Source organism: Chamaea fasciata, unplaced genomic scaffold, assembly GCF_029207755.1.
Source record: "Chamaea fasciata isolate MVZ Bird 193981 ecotype frontalis unplaced genomic scaffold, bChaFas1.0.hap1 SCAF_1, whole genome shotgun sequence".
Classification (NCBI taxonomy): Eukaryota; Metazoa; Chordata; class Aves; order Passeriformes; family Sylviidae; genus Chamaea; species Chamaea fasciata.
Genome location: NW_027094086.1, coordinates 108767439 through 108793576, shown reverse-complemented (window position 1 = coordinate 108793576; position 26138 = coordinate 108767439). Strand labels below are relative to the sequence as shown.

At 40.1% G+C, this 26138-nt stretch overlaps 1 protein-coding gene across 4 annotated transcripts in view; it reads left to right on the top strand.

The window, feature by feature from the left end:
- The window catches only part of MYRIP (myosin VIIA and Rab interacting protein), a 207894-nt gene that overhangs the window by 146091 nt on the left and 35665 nt on the right, over window positions 1–26138 (top strand). For 2 of the 4 annotated variants that reach the window (XM_066193040.1, XM_066193032.1), the window contains exons 4-10: window positions 7789–7925; window positions 9577–9660; window positions 10281–10378; window positions 10712–10792; window positions 12375–12524; window positions 24880–25057; window positions 25932–26027. In XM_066193040.1, coding sequence (XP_066049137.1) covers window positions 7789–7925; window positions 9577–9660; window positions 10281–10378; window positions 10712–10792; window positions 12375–12524; window positions 24880–25057; window positions 25932–26027 — 824 coding nt within the window. The remainder of the gene's footprint in view (window positions 1–7788; window positions 7926–9576; window positions 9661–10280; window positions 10379–10711; window positions 10793–12374; window positions 12525–24879; window positions 25058–25931; window positions 26028–26138) is intronic. The other 2 variants (XM_066193057.1, XM_066193049.1) reach the window with 1 other exon arrangement.

Here is a 26138-nt window from a genome sequence, read left to right as displayed (position 1 = left end):
GCTCACAGCATTGTATAGCCCAGATTCAGGATCAGTGTGGCATATCTGGTGCTCTCAGTGTGGAATGTCATCCACTGGGGCTGTGCTGTGCAGAGTCACATCCCCACAGTTATATTTGGCTTTCATGAAAGAGTGCTGCAATGGCCTCAGATTATCCATTCTAGGTCTGTGTTTAAAGAACCACACAGACCACTTGGGTGTTTTCTTACTCATCCCAGGGGAAGAAACAGTGGGAATGATTTGATGACTAGAAAACACGATCTGGGATGAAGCAGGATTCGTTAGCCTCTTTTAAAAAAAAAAAAGGGCGGGGGGGGGGGGGGAAGGAAAAGAGCAAACATCTTAAACTGTCTTGTTTAAATAGAAACAAGGAAGGTTCAGCTTAAATGTTACGAAAACCTTTCAACATTAGGATAGGAAAACATCGGTGGATGGCTAGGGAGCTCTTGCAACATCGGCAGTCATTAAGAGCAGGCTGCCTGTATATCTGCTGGGAGTGATAGAGGTATAGCTCATAATGTTTGGGGGCAGGGGGAACACCAATGCGATCCCATTTCTTTTATGACTTAGGGCTCTGCCAGAGTGCCTTGAGAGTAGCAGTAACTTGTACTGCAAGCTCCCCTGCAATGCAGCCTTTTGAACTTTACAGTTCACAAGTCAGCTCTGAATAAATAAATATCAGTTAACTGAGGCTCTCTTTACAAGGCAAAAATGGGGAAAAAACATTCACTAATGACTGTAAGACATGACAAACATCCTTATAAGCGTGTTGTTATGGCAAAATTTTATTAGCTCGTGCTGAGATAATGTCAGGAGCTGTATTGGATGTGGCCTCTTACATCTTTTACTGCTGGTAGATGCCTGAAGAGAGGTCCTGCCCCTTCTTAGGTCACTGCTTTAACTGCTGTTAACTCTCCACAATCATGTTGTCACCCCTGGAGTTTATAGTCAGCTAAATTACAGTGAAGCACTGGGTTTGAAAACTCTTCTTTTTAAAAATTGACTTTAATAACTGCTGCAAAATCTGTGTTTCACTTGGGTTGCCCTAAAACAAAATATGCTTTCTGTGAGCAGCAAGTCATGTTAATATGTCAAATACACATTTATTTGTGAGCCAGGACATCCTGACCTACAGCCTCACAGGGAAAATACAGGGCAAAATAGCTCAGTTAAATGCTGACAGGTTCTACTCTTGTGTCTGTTTTCCTACAGGAGGAAAGAATAGCACAAAGATTACAAATATCAATCAATCTTTCTCTTTTCTTTTTTCTTTTATTTAATAAAACATGGGCTCAGTCTGTGATTTTCTTAAAAGAGGAGCACTGTATCTTCTCCATTCTAGTTTTCAAAAAGGCTATTAGAGGTACATGCTTGACACCTGATTTTTACATACTGATTACTGTCCAATAATTGAATGTTGTGTTTAAGGATCAACAATCTCATGGTTTATTTTAACACAGATTAGATTAGATCAGTCTACCACTGAGCATATGAGTCAAAAACTTATGGTACAGAGAACTGCCTGTGAATGGAGAAAGGGTTTTTAGTGGATTTTGCATACCACATATTTAAGATATTTCTCCTTTTTTAGTGAGTTTTGAAATGTTATCCAGTAGAAGGAAATATGATTCTACATGAACTTCAATTCATTTTGAAACCAGGACATTACTTGCTGTTTTTCCTCAGCTGTTCTACAATGCCTGTATTTTCACTAAAGCTTTTTTCCCAGTTTTTGCATGCTGGTGTTAGACAGCTTTGCTGCTGCATCTCCTGTCAGGGCATGTATGGGGCATCCAGAAAATTAGGAGGTAGATGTTAAGGTGAAGAAAGGCAAAGCATCCCTATATAGCAAGTAGCTGCAAAGTCTGATTGTCAGAGAGCTTTGAGTGGGCCAGAAGTATGCCTAGATTCAGGTGAAGTATAGCCAAATTTATGGAATATAAGTCCATCCATTTGTGTCTTTTGAGGCTTTGTTTGTTGTAATGTCAAGCACAGAATCCTGAACTGACCAGTGCTGAAGTCAGTCTCTGCTTACTTGGACCTTTCCTGTCATCTCTTCCATGTCATTTCCAATGGCCAGACGCAGAGTACAAGGCTAGGCAAGCCTTTTATTTCAGCTAGTATGACTCATTATCTTATTTTTATGAACCAGCAATCACTTGCTGTGGCTTGCTTCATAACAAGGAGGTGATTCCTGCACTTTGGCACATGCTGCTGTGAGCAATCCTTGTCATGTCCCTTTGGAAAGGCACTGAGACTTGGTTTAAAGGGCCAGGGTGGTAGAGGTTTTAATACTTCCCTCAATTACCAGCATTAGGTGAACTTGTTACAAGTTTTTGTCTTTTTTCTATTCATGAAGTATATGTAGGTTTTCTGTGTAAAACCTACTCTGTTTTCCTCATCCAACTTCTTGACTCTGATTTCAAAGGTAAAGGAGACAGTAACCAAATTTGAGGGTTGCACATACTGCTGTCTTTCGTAAACAAGCAAATCGTTGTTTTCTCTCTGCTAACCTTAATTTTTTATTTCAAATGTGTTGCTTCATGTTGAAATTTAAAAACCCAAACTGGAGCAGCGAACTTCCCAGTCAATGGTTAGGAGGATATTTTTTTTTAAGGAAATGCTCTCTGTGGTACTGTCCTGTTGGTTGAACTCTCCCAATAATTAATCAACTGTAGCCTGCAGTGCAGTTATTGGGCCAGGTTAATGTCTGCTGCACAGGAAAGTCATGATTTCACTGAGGAACATGGACAATTGTTTTGTTCCACTTGTAGAGAAAGACAGTTGATGTTTTCAGTGGGATAGACAGTTTTCATTCTTGGCCAGATGCTTTGACTCAAGAGAGTCTCCCCTCTGCTCTTACTTGGATTTTGCTGACTGCAGAGCAGTGAATTAGTCGTGCCCTGCTGTGGCCTTTCCTGTGACACACCTGCATGGCTCAGTGTGCTGTGCTTTGACCTGTCACAGTGTAATCTGTGTGCAGCCCTCTGCTGTGGGTAATTGGAGAAAGAAATTTTCTGGAACAGCACTTCTTGAGAGATAGGTGACCTGCAGAATTCCATCAAGAAGAAAATAAATTGGATTTCAACTTGAGGCTTGGGAGGGAAGTGTCACAAAGAGTTAACAATGGTCTGCTGGGATAAATGATTAGGAGCTGTTTTTCCTGTGTGAATAACTGCCTTTCATAAGCACAGGATAAATGCAAAACAGTCAGAGCAGTGCCCTCTTGAAATAACATGGGCTTGGCCAAGGTTCCTGTTCAGGGCTTCAGGGTGCTGAACTTTCTCAATATATTTAGTTTTTTTAAGTCTGATTTTTAGAGAACTGATCTTTGGCAGGATATTCATGTGTGTAGTAGTTTTGTGTTGTAATGATTAATGCTGATGGGAATGAAGGTGAACCTGGAAGTAGGTTTGATTTCACTGAAACTGAAAGGAACTAAAAACCTTTAATTCAACAATTTATAAAGAGCAGTACATTACAAGCTCTAAAGCATCAGCCCAAAGGAAAAAGCAAATATTGCCATTGGCAGAGAAGCAATAGTTCAGGATGTTGAGTTTGAAGCAATTTTACTCGAAAACGAGTAAATTAGAAGTGACAGGTTAAATCTTAATTGTTTCTTTGGGCACCAGGTTGAGGCCACTCTGTGCTGGGAAATGGAAACAAAGGCCTTGAGCTTCATGTTGCGTGTGAGTCAATACGGGGAGAGAGCCCGTGGTGGGGGGGCCTGTGACAGGCAGCGTGCCTGTCACGGCTTAGTCCGTATTAGCTGGAGTTTCCCAACCACTGATGCGTAACATGGCGCTAATGCAGCCAGAGGGAGATGGATGTACAGCTTCCCAGGAGGGGCCAAGGCTTCAAGGCTGCCAGTCCTGCAGCAGCAGTCACCCGTCTGCGGGGGAACATCAGAGTTAGAGGCAGCAATGTTTAACTGCAGTATGGCTCTGTCTCCAGCCCAGCATCTGGCTAAGCAGGTCTGCTCTGGGGGAGTCATGTCCACTGGTGTCCCAGGTCTGACAGAGCTCAATAGTCCATCTTCTCCTGGCTCCCACCCCCTCCGTCACTTCACTCCTGGCTGAATCTCCAGGCAGTTCAATGAGCCCAGGGAATGCTTTCAAAGAGTGAAAACTAAACATTGATGTTGCTTTTCCACTGACAATTTGCATTTATGATATTTCTCAAGTTCCTGAAGGAAGTGCTCGAACTTTACTATTTGGGTGCTTTAGGTGAGAGGTGTACTGAAAACAAATTGCAAAGATTTTAATCCTTTCTTATGGTGCTGCTTGATTAAGACAAAAACATTGTGTCACTAAAAAAAGGACAGGGGCTTTATAATACTTGTTCAAGTTTTAATGTGAAATCAAAAGCATCTTCCTTGCTTTCACACTTTCTAGTAAGACATAATTTTAAAATCCCAGTATTGTCCTCTGCCAAAAGCATATCAAAATACAACTCAAATCCACGGCAGTATTATATAACATAAATAATGTCCTTAATGTTTAAAGCTATTTATCAATAAAGACATAGCAGTCTTGGTTGCCCAGAAAGAGCAAGAAATGGCTTCAACCAGTCCTGCTTCTTTAAAATGTGGACAAATAATATCCTTTAAGTGTGAACTTTTATTTCACAGAGAGAATTTGCACGCTTTCTGTTAAAGCTAATAAGGGAAGTGTTTCATTCCAACAATTTAAGGCTAGCACTGTCATAGTCTTTCATTATTCTGGACTCATGGACTGCTTTTGCAGAAAACAGCTTTAAAATATAGGTCAGCATTAAAGGATTTTGAAATGAGGTGAAAATGCTCTTATTTCTCTTTTGAGCGAGTTCTTTATTTTATATCTATAAGAGAAGTTCTCTCTTCTCCAAATCCTTTCTCCGCAGGAGGAATCAGCAGGGACATTGTGACTTATTTGAAAGTTAAGAGGCTGAAAAGCTTTAGACGAGGCATTGTAATCGGTTATAAAACATGTTCAGGACCTAGGCATAGATTTGGAGTGTTGGTAGCTCTCCAGCTCATAGGAGGGAAGCATGAGATGATTAGATTACTCACAAAGTGTTAATCCTACAGCAACAAGGAAACCTAAAAAAAAAATAATAAAAAAAAAAATTAAAAAAAAAATCCTTGTGTTTACACCAGATTAACTAGTACAAAGAGGCAAGCATCTCCTTTCACGGTTGCTTTGAGATATATAATCTCTATCCATTTGAATCTTCCGAACTTCACATACAGAAAATGTTACGATTACAAATAAAAAACCTGTTTTAGTTGCAAAGCCTTCTCACCTCATCAAGAAACTAGTGCTGTTAGCTTTCTGCTTTTATACAAAAAGTATTGATCAAACCCATAAAACCATGGTGACACAGGAAAGAAGATGAGGAAGCAAGCTTGCAATGAATCACATCTTTTGTTTTCCCAAGGTGCTAGGTCAGCATTCATAGCTGACTATCTTAACTCACACAGAGCATTCCAAGATAGGTTACTCTCTCTGTTTTTTATCTTGTCATTCTGTCTGAATATTAAGAACTGGGTCTACTTGACTTCCAAGATGACAAGTTTAGCATCTTGAGCTAGCGCAGCTGAGGTCACTTGGTAAACATGCTGAGGGAGTTAGTAAGGCGCTTCAAAGCCCTAAAACAATGTATTTGTGGACTCCCAGTGCCGTGAGTCCCCTAGTGGTGATGATGCTGCAATGCTTCTTTTATGGACAGCTTGGAGAAAGCTGAATTTACTGGGCAGAAGAGCATCCTTTCTGGTCAGTACACCCTGCTAAGCCAGTTCCAAACCAGTCATGAAGTTTTATCCTTCTTAATTATTTTGACACTGTGCTATTGACTGAAATCTTACCTGGTCAGATTCTGTAGAAACTTAGTGGACAAAAGTGAATGAAATTCAGCAAGCAGAAGACACAGTATTCTGATGCAGTTTACGTGAGAGCAAGTGTTTCCTGCCCACAAAGAAGGCAGGTTCTCAAAATTCCAGAGAATTGCAGGTTTGGGAGAGAAATTTTCCTCCATTCTGCTTCAACGCTCTGCCAGCAGCAAAGCTCTGGTCAGTGGGTCAGGTCTTGGACAGGCATCATAGCAGATCTCTTGGTGGCAACGTTATGGCAATTCAGCAACCCTGTATTTCACAGACAAATCAAGGCATTCTTCCCGTTGCTTGTGCTTTGGACACTCGTGTTTCATCAGTCATCTGTGCACCACGTGTAAGGATTAAAAAAAAAAAAAAAAAAAAAAAGGACTTTTTCCATTACTGTGCAAATAGATATTAAAGGACTAATATTCTTACATTACCTGTAAACATCTCTCCTGTATCTACTTGCTGAGACAGAATGGAGAAAAAAATAGACTTCTGTTCCATTATGAGCTTTTTCTTCAGTTGTCTTCTGTAGAGCAGCTAATGTAACTTTAAGGGTTCACAGTTTGAATACGATAGGCTTCATTGATTTTTATTTTTAATTTCCCACTGCTGGTGTTTGCTACTAAGCACTTTCTGGTGATGACAGATAAGTGGACTCTATCATGATGTTCTGCTTTTCATTAAGTGGATGTTCCTTTTTATCAGTATACTGAAATGTAGAAAGTCTGGATGCAGACTGAAAACACATAGTTGAACCCCCAGGCTCAGCATGTTTTTTTGTTTGTTTGTTACTGAGTATCTCCTCAGGTTTGGTGCTGAGTAAGAACTACATTTCCAGTCTGTCAGTAGGTGACAAAACAAAAATTGTGCATTGTCACTTGGCTTACACTTTACAAAGAAAACAGTCCAGAGTCCCTGAAGGAAAATTTGAAGGTGACAGTGGGACTGTCATTTTATTTTATTTTTCACATGTGGCCCTGGGTTTAAAAAATGGAGTTAAATCATCTAAATATGTTGAAGTCTGGAAGTGCTGAGAGTCCAGCCCTCCTCGTGGTGACATAATTTCTTTAGGGGTTCATATATTGACACTGGGCACTGACATTAGCCTTTTGTTCATTTAACTCTGCTGTTAAGAATAAATCAGCCTTAATTTATAGATGGAACCCTAGCATACCCCCCCAGTGACACCCTCAGTAGGAAACGTTCAGGGCTGTGATGGGTTACCCTGTGGTCACCTGAGGTGGTTTTTGCCTGGGAATGTGGCACAGGTTCTCTCCATGCACTGCTGAAGGAACACGTGAAGCAAGTTGCCACATGCCACGCTCAAAAGAATACAGAGCTTGCCAGTATCTCGTGGCTTTATAAAGTACCTGAGCTCTGGGGACAAGTCTGTTAAGATGAATTACTGTTGTCAGTGATGCTTCCTGTGGAAAGTGAGAAAGCAAACTGCAGTTCTTTCTGCTTTGAGGTCCTCTGTTAGGCTTTGTCTACTCTCTTGTTTTCCCCAGATAAAAGCAGTGATGTATTTTTATGTAAATGAAGGGGTTTTGTGGCACACTGATGGGTTCATGTTCTTATATTATTTATAAATCTGTGTAAATGAAAGCTATTTTAAGCCCTGTGCTGTTCCAAGGCTTGCTTGTATTTTTTAAGAGGTTGTAGCATGAACATTGTAATGTAAAAGGAGACACCAACTCTCTATCATCTGATAGTACCAAAACCAAATAAACCCTTAAGCAATGTAAAGAACTTATTTAGGGCTTAACCTCTTGGGTTTTTTCTTTCCTTAGTATACCAGACACTTGCAAAGTACAAACAGTAAAGAAGTATTCATTCATTAATAGGTTTGTGATCTGAAGCCTAAAAGATTCTTTTTTCTCACATTTATTTGTTGTATAATCATTCCAAATATGTGGTTTATGTTTTAGACTCCTAAGGACCCAGTCTCTGGATTGGTACTACAATAATGTCAAAAGCCGCTTTAAGTGTTTTGGAAGTGCCAAGGTCCTGAAGAACTTGTACAAGAAGCATAGACTGGAGAGTGGACTTTGTCCTGATGCAATAGGTAAGAACAGCTGTGTTGATTTCTTATAAGATTTGTTCTTATCTACTTTAACACAGAAGCTGAGACAATGAAAATTATTTCAGTAGTATTTTTAATGCAATTTTCTTGTTTGTGAAAGAAATAGCTCAGTGGAGAGAGAAAAGGATGAAGTGTCTAGAAAGCTGTTTAAGAATTCAAGCAATGTTTGTTCTTAATTATGTCACTGATACAGAAGAACTGTCTACAAAGTAAATTGCAATTTGTATTCTAGCTCGCATCCCCAAATTTATCACATTTCTGTGTAGTCAAAGAATGAGAAAATAATTTTGCATTCAACATTTGACCATAGGCATATTTCTGTGGTGTTTGAGACAAAATTTGATTAACTTGAGATACATTCAGTTGACCAAAACTGACGTTTCCTTACTTAGATTTTTGCATGCTTAAGGATCTGAAACTGGCCACAGTTTGTTTTTGTATCAATGTTCATAAATAGACCAAAGATACTGATAAAGTATTGGTATCAACCTTTTAAGTGAAGAACAATTCACCCCTAACTATGCTGTTCTAATGCCCCGCCTCAAAAGAAGAGTGATTGGAGTCAGAAAATGGGTTTGAAGTAGTGGAGCTTGCTGTCATAATGATAACTTCAGCAAATTAATTAGACCACAGCTAGCTGAATATTTGACATTTCACTGGATTTATTGGACCGGATAATTTACTCTTGTAATTATTTCAAAATTTGTACTGTAATTTTTCTGTGGTCCTTACTTTGTTTTTTTCTGAAAATATATAGGATGGTAAGTAGACTCTGTAGTCCTGAGTAGAAATTTTAGGTGAAAATTATTATTTATTATTTTCATTTATTATGAAAATTGACATAAAAGCTTCTAGGGAGAAGCAACCTATTTACTAAATCGTGATTTATTAGTGTTTTTCCTTTTTGGGTATCAAATTCATATTTCATGAGAAGGTTCCTTAAAAACTGAAAACAAATATGTATGAGGTTAGTTAGGGCAGAAGTAGGACAATGGAAGTAAAAACTGTGGCCAGGGATGCTTCCAAACTTCTATATGACCTGCTGCCTTTTTTTAACCATAGTCTCAGTGAATGGGTGCTAGTGTGAGCGATGCAATGATGAGTTGCAGTGGTGTGTGCCCCTCTCGGTTAGACCTTTCTACGGAAGGCCTTTGAGTCTAAATGTCATTGCTAACTTTCTTCTGCCATCCCTGTGACTGTTAGGTAAACCTTTTGTTCCCTTTGAAGATAAGAACTAGTATAGGTGTCTGGGTTTTCCTTTATTTATACAGGATTGCCCTTTAAAATATCGAATCTATTTCTACCCCAAATGTCATAGTAAAGTCAAATTCCCTGTATTTAACTTCTGCCGTGTAAGTTTTATGCCTAGTAGCTTCTTCATCTCTTTTTTACTGTAGTAATAGTTTTTTCCTTTCAAAATGAATGAGAAGTCTATGTTATAAAAGCAGTCATGTTTTGTAGAAAAGCTCCTGCAGTCATGATTTATCCAACAGCAACATCTAGGAGGAATTTTCCAGTTATCCCTCGTTGCATACAGTGCCACCATATCTTGAGTGAATATTCTAATCTAATAATGCCTCTGTTGTTAATGAGTAATTCTTACAGTAACACATGATTCTGTCTTTCTTTTTAGCAGAAGGAAGTTTGTATGAAGGAAGCTTTGAGAATGAAGGAAGCATTTGTGGCAGTGACTCTACCTTCTACCAACAGACAGAAGGTATGCTGCTAAAATCTCCTTTGATTAAAAAGCAGTCCTTTCACTTTGAATTAGTGGACAAGTAGCTTAGAGTGCTGGTAAGTCTTGTCCGCAGATCCAACCATATTTTGGCTGAACCATTCAGCAAGACACTCAAAGTCTTTAGCATATCATGCTGGGACATCTTGCTTCAGCATTACACCTACTACATGCCTTTTCTAGTGTGATTTTCTTGATGTTCAGTCTTTTTTACTTCCCTCTCCTGTGCTTTCCTATGCTCGTATATGTTTTTTCATTCTCTTTCTTAAATTTTGTTTTTCCTGCTTATAGGAACTTCACAAATTTTCTTTTAATTATTTCCTCCAAACTATTTTGCTACAGTCTAAACTAAGGAACATAAAATACCATGTCTTATTGTATCTAAGATTTACATTTAAGCAGAAACTTAGAGATTGCAGCCAATTTCTGTCTTAAGTTTTTTTTATTTTACTGTGCATATTTATGAATTGAGGAAATAACTTTTTTTGTGAACAATTTAAGATTTGAGTATGCGTCCAGAATATGAATCTGAATTTTGGAGCTCATTATGCAAAATGTGTGTATATAAAGGACATGGTGGTTTTATCTTATTCTTCACCTAGGACACAGCATGATGGATACCCTTGCTGTGGCCTTACGTGTTGCAGAGGAAGCAGTGGAAGAAGCTATTTCTAAGGCAGAGACCTACAGTGACAGCCTGGTAACACTTTAAAAAAAAAAAACAACTATTAATTTAAATAGGATAATCATGTTTCTTTTAATTTGCATAGTGGTAGATACTAAATAGATACAAACAAAAACATGATGAAGTAGTGGACTGTCTCGTGATATACCTAAAGAGTTGGGCATGGGTTTTACAAACTGGTATTAAAGATGCACATTGCATTTCAGAAGGTGACATGCACTTAAAGTGCCTATCATTTCTTCCCACAGTGCCAGTAGGGGATATTAGCCAGTTCCCAATCTATACATTTTCTGTGGGAAGGCTGTTTTTATGTGATTTTAGCAAATACAGTTATCCGTTTTCATGCAGGACAAGCAGAATGAAGCTTGTTACTTGCAGGAGCACAAGGAGGACCTCATAGAAGAGCTGGCCACAACCATTGTGCAGAAGGTATGGTATGCTTTTTTCCCCCCTAAGTTTAATAGCCAAAACACAGTATTTTTGAGCTCAAACACTGCTAACAACAAAAAGGATAGCACCAACTTAAAAAGTAAAGTAAGTGAACTACGACAGTGTAGGCTTCATCAGCTATGTCTGACAGATCAGTTTATAAGGAAGATCAATCCCGTGCCTAACCTGATGTCCTACATGTTCAGAGCTGAGAGGTGCCGCTCCCTGAGGTTTGTGATGTCCTTTCTTGGAAGGGAAGGTCTTTGCTTGATGGAATTTTCCATCTGTATTTCACTTCCCCACAGACACAAAGTTTTCTAATGTCAAAAGGTATGGCCCTCGATGATTTACATCACTTCCCAAAAGATAAAGTTGGCCAGTGTAAAGAAGTATGACTTCTGACCATACCGTCTACTGAACCCCGAATCTGCAACATGTTTGAAGAAAACAATGCCAATCATTAACACAATTCTCTTAATGATGCTGTGACAGAGACACTAAAAAAAAAAAAAAATCACAGAACCCTTGATGTGTCTGAATTCTGTAGCCTTCTATGTAAAGCTCATTCTTCTCCCTGCAAAGCTCATGGTTGGCAGAAAGTAGAGGGTTAGTGGGAAAAAGTACCTCTTGAGTTTGTCTGGACAATTTGAAGTAAGGCCAGATGAGCACGAACAGTGCACTGTTAAAGTCCTGTGGTCAGTACAGTAACCACTCTGCTAAGTTAGTCTCCTTCCATGTGAAATAAGCTTTGTTAGCATTCAAACGCCACATCTTTGTATAGGCTGTGGCATTTAACAGTGTATGGCTCACACACCTGAAGAGGAACATGTTGTTTATAAGGCTATCAAGAAAAGCCAGAAGAGCAGCAGCTCACTGCAAAATAATCTGCCTTCTTTTTTAATGGTGATGTTAGACTATCAAGTCTGTTTATCAGGGCTTTCATAGTCCAGAGCCTCTCTCAGCCAAGCCTGAATTGCTACTGTTTTTGTCAAGAGCTGCCTAACAAAATCTTTTATGCCATAGAAAAATGTTCTGTAGATATTTTATATCTTAATTGTGGAAACAAAGTGTAGCAGAATATAATCTGTTAGTGTAGGGAGACGTGAGTGCTCTCTCAAGATGGTGCAGATTTTCAAAAATAAAAATAGTGTCTAGAGACCTTAGACCTGATTGTTCTCACTAAAATGTGTCTGCATGTCATGGGAGCCTTTGAAATTCCCCATATCTCTAGTTTTTTTTATGTTTCTTGGCAAAAAAGTCTTGTCTGAGAAAATACTTTGACACTTAGATGCTGCTGAAGTGTTACTGTAGCAACAGGTTCCTATGTTTATGGAATTCACCTCTGGTATTCCTACAGGCACTGTTATATATTGCTTCGATGCTTATGTGCTTGCAAGTGGTAGCACTTCAGATGGGAAGTAATTGCATGAGCTGGAGCCAGAGCAAAGGGAAAATCAGATGTTTTTCCTAGGGAACTTACCTTGAGACAGGGTTCATCTAGATCTTCTCCATGTGGCTCAGACATATTTCCCGAGCAGCATTTTTCTGTCCCCTCCCACCCCGTTTCTCCCCTACCCTGCAGATTATAAAGAAGCAGAAAAGCAAACCTGAGCAGGCCGAGGCCGACTTGGAATGGCCGCCGTCGCGGAGCAGCGGCCTGGCATCCGGCGCTGTCTCGGACCAGAGCATGCTGACGTTCCCAGGGAGCCGCAGGGGGTCCTACACCTTGTGGGTGAGTGGCACAGCACAACTGGCCAGGTTTTCTGGTGCACAAAACCAGGAGATTGCAGTCATGGATAAGTGTACTTGCTGCCTGGAATGGTACATAGAGACTTGCAGAGAACAAGCATTAATTCTGTCGTTAATTCTATGTCTGAACAAACTGTCACTCAGTTTCATGCTTTCCTAACATCCCATGGACCATGGAGGTACTTCACCGACATTGTGTTGTTTTGGTGACTGTGTTGGGGAGGACTAAGTTTATGATATGAGCAGTCTCACTGCCTGATTTGAATGCTAGCAGTACTCAGTGCCTCAGTGTTTATTCCTCACAACAGTGTTTCTGCTCACTTAACCTTTGCTGAGCGTTATATTTTCTTTTGTATAAAATCAGGTTTCTGTAATGTATCTTTTTCTCCTCAGCCATCTCACAGAAAACAGCCACCACCAGCAACAAAAAAGTAAACTCAGCTGCAAAGCGCCATTTATGTCTTACACTAAGGAGTGTTTCCTCCTTCCACTTATTTCTCAGCACATCTTTATCTCCTGCTATATAGCTAAAGAAAATCTGACAAGCCGCATTAGAAACAGTTTTAGAAGAGCAGCAAGCAAAAAGAAGTGAAAATAAGCTGTAGGCTTGGACAAGCACTTTGACAATCAGAGAGGGAAGACAGCGACAGATGAGTTAGTTCCAGTGCATTTTGACACTGTGGTTTAAGCTGCTGCTCCCAAGTGTCCTGCTGCTGTTCCAGTAACCACCTCTCCCCCACTAAGCAGAACCACCAGAACTGAACGTGGGCTATGTCCTAGTTCCCAGCTAAGTTTGCTCACTTACACTCCCAGTGAGAACAGATTTATGCCAGAAAATTGACTGTGGGCCAGAGTCGCTGAGATACAGATTTGTATCCTAGTCTTCTACCTATTTACAAAATGAATGGGTATTGCCTGTAATGCACCACTGTTAATCAGTGGTCAGAAGTTAGGGTGAGCATGATTTAAGTGCTTTGCTCTGTTGCTCCCTAGGCAAGTTGTTTGTGGAATATAAAAGCCAGCAGCGAGAGAGAGCTAATTTTGTGTCTGATTCAAACAAGTTTTCTTTCTTAAGTTTAAGGACAGGACTCAGAGAAATATCCTGTTCAAATCCTCAGTCATTATACCAGAAGCCTGTTCAGCATTTGGAGAGTTAACTTTGAACTCGACACACTTTGAAATTCTCTTCTGAAGTAACAATTTAGTCCTGATTTTTTTGCCAGAGGGAGGCTCATTGGTTTGAGTAATAGTAGACTTTGTGAAAAACACTGGGTAAGCAGAAATGTCACACCAAGGTGCAAACAACTTCGAAACCTCTGTAGCCATCAGTCAGTACTAGAGATCCAGATGTGTACGGTATTTTATAGGAACACTCTACCTCTGTACAGGGCCTTTTGCCACATTTTTCACCATTTGTTCCAATTGTCTTCCCACAATGCTTTAAGGAACACGAATGAATTTGGCCATCTGCTGTGACTTGTTTCATCTTTCCCATAAATTTAGTTTCTGCCTTTTGGTTTGCTAGAGTTGTGTTACCTTACTTTTTTCTCCTTTGAAGTGTGTAGACGTTTATTTTTTGCCTTGTTCTGAGTAGAAGAGAATTTCATTAGTATGACCAGACACCCTTGTAAAGGAAGTATAGGTCCAGTCATTCCCATAGCTAAGATAGTTGCGGTTATGTTAGGCTCTTAGCACAATTAAAGTCACAGAACCTGGGCCTGCTGGAAAGTCTACTGTAAGGTAGTTGGTGGAGAGCAAACGTGGAGCACATACAGCCTGCTTGATTTTCATCAGCAGTGCTGAAACAACTCAAATTCCTTTTTCTGAGATTCTTTTCCATTCCATTTTGTTTTCATTCAGCAACAAATAGGAAGCATGCATCTGTCAGTACATCTGCAGGACTAAACCACATCACTTTCTCTTCTGTATGTCGTGGGAGAAAGTTATCTTTTCTGTCAAAAGAATTGCAACTTTTTTCGTTCTGAAACAATACCTAGCTTCTACAGAAGCGGTCAGAGAGGCCCTATGCACATTCCAGGCAAAGCTTCTTACTGCCTCCCAGGAACTCTTGAGTCCAAGTCTGTAACAGCAAATCTTCTTGGATTCCACTATAATAAGTGAAGTTTTCTTCGTTCCTAACTGATGACATTCTGTTGACAAAAAAACCCCAAACTCTTGATTTGTGTATATACATCCTAACATTGATCTGTGTGTGTGATGGCTTAGTTGAAGCAGAGATCTGCCTGTAATGATAAAAACCTTTTAATATTAGTACACACCACAGCTAATGAGGGGTCTACTGCAACAGATTTATTAGCACAGGTGTTCCTAGTGTAACCAAGATTTTTGCAGACAGACACAGTGGCCACAAGAATCCCAGTGGAAGGAAGAAGAAAAACAAGAGTTCATTTTTTTTTTTCTATCAAAGCTATCCAAGGATACTATTACTGTGTCGGAGTTACATATGTGAACCTGTTTCCCAGTAAAAGTTATTTAACTGGAACTTCCCCTGTTCAAGTATTTCTTTGGTACCAGGCTAACAAATTAGCAGAGGCAGGAAAGGTTAAATAAAAGGAAAGAAGAAACATGATTAACAGGAAGACAGACATGTGGGGGAAAGGGAGGTAAGGATAGAAAATCTTAAGCCAGTCAGAATTTCATAATTTAAACCTCAAAATTTATCTTAGAGGAAATATTTTTTGTCTTCTGTGCAGAAGATAATACATGTGCTTTTGCTAGCACAATGAAACTAATAATATATAATACAAGACTATTGTATGCTGTAACAGTGCCCTTTAGAAACCCATGTTTATTGTTGCATTGCTTTTTATTACCAAAGTCACTTCTTACAGAGTTAGGGGATGCTTTAATAATCCCAGATATTACCTTGCAGTTTCACCTACCAAGCAATTTTTCTTTTTATCACCGCTATTTGTGTGCAGCTCATCCATATCAGCCAGAAATTTCCAGTGGCCTCTGGAAGCCCTGCATTACCTCCCTGCTCATTCAAAACCACTTGCTTTGAAAAAGTAATTAAATAATAAGTTCCTCACTTTCCCCCTCCAAACTTCAGTATTGATTGTCTAACTGCAGTACTACGGTGTGTTAGTAGCTACAGACATTGTCTTCTTTTTTTTCCTCTTATATTTTTTTGAGATTCCTCACACAGGCTAAAAATAGTGAAACAGGGCTGAATATTTTATTTCCTCATCTCATAAAAAGAGATGGATAGCACCATCTGTTTCTCATTACCAGTAAGCAAAGGCTGTGGAGTGTTGGGATAGGAAGAGTGCAGAGCAATGGGTGGATGCTCCTCTGCTTTCTCTGTCCAGTTCGTCCACCATCCATCACTGCCAGCCAGAGAGCAAACGACCAGTTGGCAAGTTGTATCCCATTTAAACATTGATAGAGTGAAGGCACCCTGGTGTGCTTTAAGTGCGGTGTATTAGTGGTCTTTATTTTACAGCATAAAGATTGCATATATAAACAGAAGCTCATCCATAATTTATAGTATATAAAACAGCTAGGGATATAGGGAAAAGGAGGATTTCATTAAATACACATTATGATGCACCTCAGGGGAAGCAGAAATATACTGGTTAAGCTAATTATAAGGTCCACAGTGTACTGACAGCTGTTTATTTTTTCTTCCCTTTTTTTCTCTATTTGATTTGTTGTAAAGAGAAGAAAGGTTTCACAAGCTTGAGGTCTAGCACTGCACTGGAAATCCCTAGAGGTTTTGCAGGTGCTCTGTACCTTTTTAGGTTAGTCTCGAACAAAAGTGCTTGAAGAAGACCTTTTTGGGGAGGAATCCTGTTTAGCAGTCATGCAGCACAGTGGAAGAGTGATTTCAGATGAGACAGGCACAGCACTGTAGGTACCAGCTGATATCAGTTCCTATCTGTCAATGACCGCACCAGAAACATCATATTTGTCTCGTAAATAAATGTGTCTTGTCAGAGGGAAGTTGGAGCTTTTAACTTTTATGCAAGAGCTGGCATCAGAAGGTTGCATGACATGTATTGCTGGGACCTACTTCCAGTAAGGCAGGTGTGCCTTTATCCAGAAGCCCTTTAGCTGGATCCCAACAAATTATTTGCTGTATTGTTTCCTTTGAAAGAAGCCAACTGCAGCACCATCTTCTTTGCACAGAATGGGAAAGAACAGTGCATTTTGAGATGGAAAAGCACTTGGTGCTCTAAAAATAAGATGTCTTTTTCATTAATATTTATTATTTGAAGATCCAGCTTTCTCTAAATACTTTCCAGGTTACAGATAGTACTGGCATCTGCTGACTCCACACATGACACTGTAGCATTATAATCTCGCTGCAAAAACAATCTGGATTTCAGATTATGAAGGCTCTGTCCATGGTATACTGGTTGATTTCCACTGGTGCAGCAGGATAGGATACAACTAATCTGTGATTTTGACTCAGCAACTAGTGCCAGATTTTAAGACTCAGGTTGCTAAATAATCAGTGCAAGGCTAAACATGACAGCATTGTCCTTTTAAAGTTGTTCGTGTAGCTTGAGTTTATAATTCTTCTTGAGATGCATCTCTAGCATAAGATTACTGATTTGTTTGTTTCACGGTGTTACATGTGCAAACTTTCAAGATGGTTTTGGGTGCTAGGTACATGATGGAGCCCATGCAGGCCTACATTCAGCTGCATTGCGCATACTGTCAGCAAACCAAGATAGGTTTTAAGGCATGAAGGGGAGTAGGAGAAAGGATGGAGAAGGGTGGTCATTGTATAATGTTTATTTTCTAAATAATTAACCTCATATATTGTTCTTTCAGCTTTATTTGGTTTTCAAGATGCTACTGTAATCCATTCCTGGGTTTCACAGAATTTTCAGGTCTTAACTTAAAACCTGTGATGCTCAGAGCTAGGCTGCCTGACAAACCTTACTTTATTTTTAGATTAAATCAGGGTGTGTATTGCCAGAGGAAGAAGTAAATAAACACAGAGCACTTAAGGCTTCCTCTGGTGTTTGAGTAGAAGATACAGTGATTCTCTCTGGGCAAGTGCTGTGCTGAGCACAGCTTTGTAGATGAGGGTCAGAGCAGGACATGAAAGGTTGCGCAGGGAACTGAGATACCTAGAGACGAGACGGATGAAAAAAGAATAGTTGTGTTTAGTGAAGAGTATTCACTTGACAAAAATGAATGTGTTTATGTGCAAGGCTGCAGTTAGACCTGAAACATGAGTACCAACTCACCTCCTCCCCCTACCCTCTTACACACAAGCACTCTTCCAGAGAGGTGTGCTAATAGCAAAGCAAAATCCTCCTGTCCTATACCAGAACCATGGATCTGCCTTTTGCTCTTCCTCTTTCTCTTCTGCAAGTAAAATGGCAGTACTGTCACCCCAGGATACTAACTGAGCTCTCAGTATCTTCAAACTGGGAAGTATCTTCCCTGTTTGTTCTTAGTTTCACTTGTTTAGGTTTTTTCAGGACATGTCACACAACATTCAAAATGAGGAAGGAGGGAAAAAGGATGGGCTCTGGGTGAGCATGTGAGGAGCAGTAATGGCTAAATGCATAAGGGTACCTTGAAAAGGCACTGCATGGATTACAGTTGCATTAGTATATCTAGCCTCTGTTCCACAAAATTCAATAGTCTTGTTCACATAAATCCATTACATTGATCAAACTATGGTATTTTATGCTCCTAGCACTTTCCTAAATTGTTAACCCCATAAGTACAATAAAAGGAAGTTTATACTCATATTTTGGGATCAATATGAAATATCCATTATTACTCACTTACAAATTCCTTGCAAACAAAGCAGTAGCACTTCCACATGTGGGACCAGGGTTTTTTTTTCCTTCTTTTTACACTATAGGTGATGGTGTAGAGCTATTGGCATGCCCAGCAGCAACGGGTTTGTTGAGGAATAACCTCTTGTCTCTCTCCCTTACAACCCTCGTCTCCATCTGGTTAATCAAGGTCAGCTAATTCGAACTGAACCAAAATAATGTGCAGCCAAATGTGTCTCTACATATTACTACACAGCTGTGCAATTCATCCTGCTGACAGACCTATTCCTGATTAGCTAATCATTATTTTTGTAGCCTTTTCAAAGGAGTGGTGCTTTTTAAGGAATCAGATGTCTAAGAGGCCAGTAGAAGGATGGAAGCAATTCATTGTAGCCAGGATGTCTGTCACTAGTGAGCAAAAAGCCGGCTTGGGCAGACCCTAGGAAGACACATGTTCTAAGGATTTTGCAGGAGAGGGACCAGTCATCGTTGCTTTCTCCCACCCTGCTTTCAAGGGTTTGCCCTGATGGCTGGGATATCTACAAGGGATGGTTAGGAGGGAATTTTCTTTCAACTGAGTGTGAAAATCTATTCATCTGCCTGTTCTTGCCCTTTTTCAGAAGGTTGTTATCAGATCCTTTGCCACATACAAGATTAACTAAGGAACAGATGCTCGAAACCCTTGGTATTTCACTCCCACTGCTAGATGTCTGGACTGCATACATTTGAGCAGAGCAAAAATCACTTCCAGGATAAATAGGCTATGGCAGAGTGGCACCATTTGCAAGCTCCTACTGTCTCCTTCCTGGTGTGGGAGTTTTCTTACCAAAGGATGCATAAGCTGTTAATGCCTAGGGATTGCTGCTGTATTTGCTACCAGACCTGCTGGTTCTTTCTGTGCCTTGATTATATTCACAGAGCGCAGCTGAGAAGGGGATTTGCTGCACCGCTGGCAGGCATAGCTGCAGAATGTGCAAGGGAGGAGAGGGGATCGATAAGGTTGCATTTAGGTCATCTGAGTTTAATATGTCAGTTGTAGGTTGATTCCCTGAATAAACAAGGTAGTCCTCAAAGCCCAACTTAGCAGCTGCTGCTCAGGTCAGAGCTTGCTCAGCACAGGATTCTGCTGCCCAAATCCAGAGGTACCTGCCCTCAGCATGGGTGTTGAGGTCCCTGTGCCTGCAAGGACCTGCTGTGGTGACCTTGCTGCTGCCTTGTGGCACCTGGGGTCCTCAGTTCCTTTCTGAACCTGGGAGAGTCCTTGATCATTTCAAATCATTGCAGAATAAATTACTGTTTCACTATTATACCAGACTGAAGCATAATGTAAGGGTGAAAACAGGGTGAAAGAGGAGGGAAGTGGGGGAAAAAACATGTGTGATCCAGTTGTAAAGTCCCATCAGATGCTTTTGGGACCTATTTGAAATTACCATTTTGGCGTTTCTTTAGGAGAAAGAGGGACTCCTCTTCATCTTTTGGTGAAAACCTATACTTATTCATCTTTTATTGCAAAATCTTCATGTTGTCTCTCTAAACAATATGCATACATATGAGGCAGTTGTTGAAGGTAAAGAATCTATAGGTTATCAACATTAGACTCAATATTCTGTATTGTGGTTTATAGGGTTGTTCTTGCTTTTGGTTACTTGTTTTGCTTTTATTTATTTGGTGTTCAGAAGAGTGAGCTCATAAATTGTTACTGATAGAAAATGGAATATTTATATTTATTAATAGAAGATAGGATTACTTTTTATTCACTCCTTCATTCTTTAATCTTCAGAAACCACTTTGTCTCTTATACAAGGCCATCAATGAATTAGATGATTCCTTTTAGTTCTAGTTCAGTGAAAAATGAAGGCTGAGTTCTCTCCATCCAGACATTATAAACTATGCAACAGAAATCCCTGAAGAGGGATTAAAAAAAAAAATAAAAGGTTAATAATGTGTCTGTAATTGAAACAAACAAACATGTCACAGTAGGTGCCACTAGGCAGGATTTGGTGGGGAACTCATCTAACTCAAGTGTCTGGAAATGCCTGTCAATACCCCAGCTGTATTTTCTGAGCTGTGCTGTACTATCCAGCACTTCAGCAAGCAGCACCTGCCTCTGTAGTGTGTGTTCAGAGCGCAGCAAATGATTCACGGGGCTGCAGTGCCATCTGCTGATGCACCAATTTACTGCAGAAACCAGCAGTGTCCGACTGCAAACTTACAGGGCAACCTTGTCATTTATAACACATAAATACACCTAAAATAGTACTTGGCGGATGTGTCAGGGTTTTTGTTTGCTGAGGAAGAAAAACTTCTGGTTAGGAAAAATGCCAAGCATCTTTAGCTCCTTTCTTGACATCTCATGTCTTTATAAATCAAAGTTCCTACCTTCCTGCCTTCTTTTGAAAATTATATCTAGGCTCCTGTATTTTTTTTCTACTTTTAGTTCTTCTTCCCTGAGATCTTGTTGTAGTCCAAGCATGTAGGCAGCTGATAAAGCTTGAAGGGACATGGTTCCTTCACTTGGCCAGTAAAAATCCCTTATTCCAAAGCAAACTGGTCCAAGAGCCTACCAGGGTCGCCAGCCTTACCTCCAGTACTTCCATGCATCCATTCACAGGGAAACCACATGGAGCATCAGCCCCCAGGCAGGCTTCTCAAACCTGTTCCCTTGTTTTCAGTGTTTTGCTTTCCATACAAATCTCCCCAAGGGAAAGACATCCCCTATGGATCTACAGATGGGCTGTTGCCTCTGTGAAGAAGAGGTAACAGATGCAGCATACAATAATGTATGCTTCTGCTGCCTGCACAGGTCAGCGCAGCAGTGGAATCCTCCCACAGGGAAGTAGGATGTAGCTCGTGCTACAGCTGTAGGACTGTGGAGTTAGTGGTGCTGGCTGAATTTAAGTTGATGTAAATGTGCCAGCCAAGATTAGGGCTTTTGCTGTGTTGCCTCACACCAAATAACTAACTTTCTACTTTGCTCTTTATTTGCAGAAACAACAAAAGGAGGTCTTGAGGTCATTTGCATTTCAGATAGAGTCATGATCTAATGACTGCTAATTGATTGGAGATAAACCTGTAGACAAACATTTGCTTTTGTGCTCCGAAAAATGCAGTCAATTTAGACTGGTTTGTTCTCATGCCAGGATGTGCTTCTGTCCTGTTCCTACACTAAGCTTGGCTATTGACATTCCTTTTTTGTATCATTATCAGTGCTACCAGTGATTTGAACTGCTCAGGGATGAAAGTTTATGCTTTCTTTCCACCCCTGCTTGTCTGAGTAAAACACAATTCTACTACTTCTCCCTCCATTCCTACCTAAAACTAACTTTCAGAACAAGAAATAATGTAATCCTCTACTTTTATATATTCTTCTGAATTGGAGCTTATTAGAACATTGGTACTTCTTGATCATTTCAATCTCTCCAGGTACAAGAACTACACACAGCTGCAAATGTAGTAGTGAAGAGTGCAAGTTCAACAGTGTCTTGGTTTTTAGGATCTAAATGCAGGGGTGCAGCGAAGCTATTTTATCATGCCATTACTTTTCTCTCCTTGAGCCTTCTGTTACATTGAAACGTCCTCAGTGAGAAGAGGTGATACTTCTAGCAGAGGAGTCCAAGACAGATTTTATCAAAAATTCACATAAAGTGTGGAAAAATAATGAGGATGGCCTCAAGCCAAGCTTTGGAGGGACCAGAAGGTTTTGGTGTGTACACCTTGCTGTATTTGAACTGGATTTCCTGGGAAAATTTCTTAGCAGTAGTTCCTGCCTAATAGCAATTTCCTGCTCCACAGAGACCTTACAGAAACTGCGGAGAGCAGTTTCCCTCTGATCCAACCCAAAAGTTTTAGCAAACAATTTAAAAAAAAACAAAAAAAAAAAAACAAAAAACAAAAAACAAAAAAAAACCAACAACAACAAAAAAACCACAAAAACAAAAAAACCAGCTTTTTGCTATATAAGCTTGTTTGGTTGAGCTTATTTCAGATCCTAGGCTACTACACCACATGGGACTGTGTCCACTTCCTTTTCTGTGCCTCCTGGTTTTTCAGCTCCTTTCATCCTTCAGGCTGTTCATCTTCTCTTTTTTAAATCCTTTAAGCTGTTGTGTCTCTCCTAGTCCTTCTGAAAGTTTTATCTGCCCCATAGTGTGGATGCACCTGAGCTGGCTTCAAATTGCTCAGGCACTGCTGGCCACAGCTTTGCTGCCAAAGCATCAGCCTGGGGGCAGGAGTGCCTTGCTTCTTCAGGAGGTTTTGCAAGCCCCTGCCAAGTTCTGCCTTGTCAGGGTTAAGCTGCTGGAAGGTCTGAGGTGAATTGAGAGCAAAGAGCAGATGCTGTCATCACTGCGATGGCATCACTTTACTGTGATGTTTATGGAATGGTGAGTAGGCACACAAGAAAGTGCCATTTAAACAAAACAGGAAAGCTGTCAAACATAGATAGCTCTCATTATTGGAGTCCTAGTTATCGTTTTACAGACTACTCAAGCTCTTTGTGGTATTCTTCTCCTTAAAGATCCAGTTCTTTGAGTAATAAGGGAAAATAGATACTCCTAATTCAGCATCTTCAGCATCTCTTATCTTTCATATTTACTATATGTATGTGGAAGAAAAATGTGCCCCGAGAGAATATTCATGGTCAGCCACAACAACTTGCTGCTTCCAGTATATAACAACCTTAACACAAAGATTTCAAAAGATGCGACAGACACCAGACTAATTTATTGAAAGCATGGCGAATTTGGTAGTTCTAGCTTTACAATGAAGTGAACCACAGCACAGTTAAAACTCGGCACAGTTCAGGTTTCAAATTTGTGGCAGAATTGTTTATATTGTCCACATATCCTGCAGGATGAAATCAAAGTTCAGGAGCAAATTTCCTACAGTGAAACAGTTTAGGTACCTGTATGCATTGCATTGTATTATTTTATTACTTTTTCAGAATTAAGAAGGAATCAGATGTTCTTGATCAGTGAAAGATCTAGTTCAAGGTTTGGAACAGACTAAATACACACTTGAATATTGCTGACTTGTAAAAGAGACGCACCTGAAAGTTTCTCCATAGTAAAATTACTTCAAGCGTGTTGTGAATAGTTTATATCACTAAATTTAAAAAGAAACACACCAATGCATCATATTATGACCTGTGTCTTTGTATGAACAAGATCGACAAAGTTGTGCAGTCATTGTAGTTATAGAAAGTACTTTATTCTAGTGCAATATTTCTGGCCTTTCTTCATGAATTCAGAAGCCAAACTAAACCCTTGTGCTTAATCGTGTTTCCTTTTACTGCTGAGCCAAGGATACAGGAAGATTTGCAGTTAATTAAATCTTCTGGCACGGTATATGAGTCCCACAGAGGAGCATTTCAGATGAGAGGAGGTGCAGCCAGAAAGTAGTGTAAGTGTGGCTTTCGAGCCAGCAGGACTCCCAGCAATGCTTATGCTGCCCTGGGAATTGAAGGGATGTGAAAATAGCTGAAAGTCAAGTTCTCCTTTACCTCACCTGCACCAGTGCAAGGCAGACCCGTGATACAGGCGAAGACTGGCCCTTTTGAGAGTAACAGATTTAGTTAATTATTTGTAATTTGAACATCACTAAAAATGTGCAAAGATTTGAGAGTGCCAACTTGGCCTGTGCAGAACAGCGGAGCCACTTGAAAACCTGGCATAGAAGTCAGTCTTCTACTGACTCTGCTGGGAAGGCAACTTGACTCAAGCTCTGAAAGCCTTGTTTCTAGAGCTACGTTTGTGATTTGATATGCAAGTGTGAGTTCTACTGAAATCAGCAGGACACTGACTGTACTCAAAGCTTTTTAAAACGGGCCAAATTTAACTGTGTCTTCTGTAACTGACTGACTTCTCTGTGCCTAGGTCAAAACTAAAATGTCTGATCTGTTTATGTGGAACCAAAGGCAAGTCCCTTCCCCTCAGTAGCAGTCAGGCTGATTAACAATCGCAACAGTATTTTACCTTATTATGCCTTGAAATGTGACCCTCCTAGAACTAAATGGATGTGCAATTGTAGCCTAAGTTGATTCCCTTAGTAAGACACCATTAAACTGCTCAATATATTGAGTGTTATACATGTATGTCCTAGCAAATAGAATTCTGCATTAAAATCAGTTTAGTTGCATATCTGTTTCTGGGGAACAGGCTGTTTGTTTGCTTTTTTTAAAAATTTTTATCTTCTGCAAATTGTTACACCAGATGGCCTGTTGAGCCAACAATAGATCATCATGTCTCACCACAAAGGGATCCCTTTCTGGCTAACTTGAGTCAAAGCAGTTGATATCAGTCCTCACCAAGCACATTCCCAACAACTTCACCTTAATTATTTCTCTCCATCTGGTCCATGGTAGTATAAACAATTTCCTGCCTCTTTGCATAGCATCAGAAATGCACATAAATAAGCAATCTAACACTGAATTCTTTTGAATACATTAAATCCTCTTTGTGATGTTAGCAGATCCCACACTTCCATGGGTAACTGAATACTAATTATGGTTAAGAGTTGGATAATTAACTACTTCTATTTTTAAATTACACTCTTTGATTTTTAATCCCACAGAGGTCTCAGTCTGCATTCTCCCTGGCTAGTGAAGATATGGCCAGTAAAGGACAAGACCCTGCATCATCTGTGACTGAAGCTCTTCGGAGGCAGCAAAAGGGACAGTCCAGGAAGCAGAAGGAACGCACGCTCTCTGCTTTACCCAGCTGGAAGAGTGTAGACAGGCTAAATGAAACAAGTAAATATTTCTAGTACGAATAAGATCTTTTTTTGGTTCTCACTCCCATGTGGAATAAATACAGCTTAAAGCAAAGACCTTCTCAAGGGCATTTCTGCTGACCTCTGTGCTTTCAGAAGTCACATGTAAAATGTATATTTGATATTGTCGTGTCACAATTTCATTGGGCTATGTCATCACTTAACTTTCTTTAAAAAAAATATTCAGAATTTGGGTCTTTGTGACGTTGATTCTGGGCTGTTACAAAATTTAGACAGCTAGTTTGGATACATTTCAGGGTTTCTAAGAAACAAGAACTCAAAGGCCCTGCTTTGTCATTGGTAATCTGTCCTCCAGTTGAAGGAGTTTGCAGCCCATTGTGTCCCTTTAATGGTACAGGGTAACTGTTCACAAGGTTACATGGTCATTAAAATAATTTAGAATTCCTCCTTACAACTTTATTTTCAACCCTGATGAATTCACAAATACAGTGTTCTGTGCAGCCCTATTCACTGGTGCTTCCAGACTAGTTTGAGGAAGTTGTGTGAGTAGGAACTTCACCGACCAGCAGCTTCCCTGGATCTGACCTTTGTCATCATGCATTAGGTATGGATGTAAATATCGATGATGGATGTTGAGCAGCTTTCCAAGTCAGCTCCATTCCTGAATCAGTACTCTGGGACAGAATGCAATTCCCTGCTTACTTCTAGATGACATAAAGACAGGTTGTAAATGAAGAGTATATCAATGTATATAAGTATCTGAAGGGAGGGTGTCAGAGGATGGAGCTAGGCTCTGCTCAGTGGTGCCAAGCAATAGGACAAGAGACAACAGGCGGAAACTGGTGCACAGGAAGTTCCACCTGGATATAAGAAAGAACTTCTTCACTATGCAGGTGACCAAGCGCTGGAACAGGTTGCCCAGAGATGCTGTGGAGTCCCCTTCACTGAAGATATTCAAGAACCTGGATGCAATCCTGTGCCATGTGCAGGTTGGTTGGACCAGCTGTACCACTGTGGTCCCTTCCAACCTCACCCTTTCTATGCTTCTGCAGTTGTGGCTTCCTGCTTTTGGGGTGGTCCCGTTTCCACTGCCTCTCTTG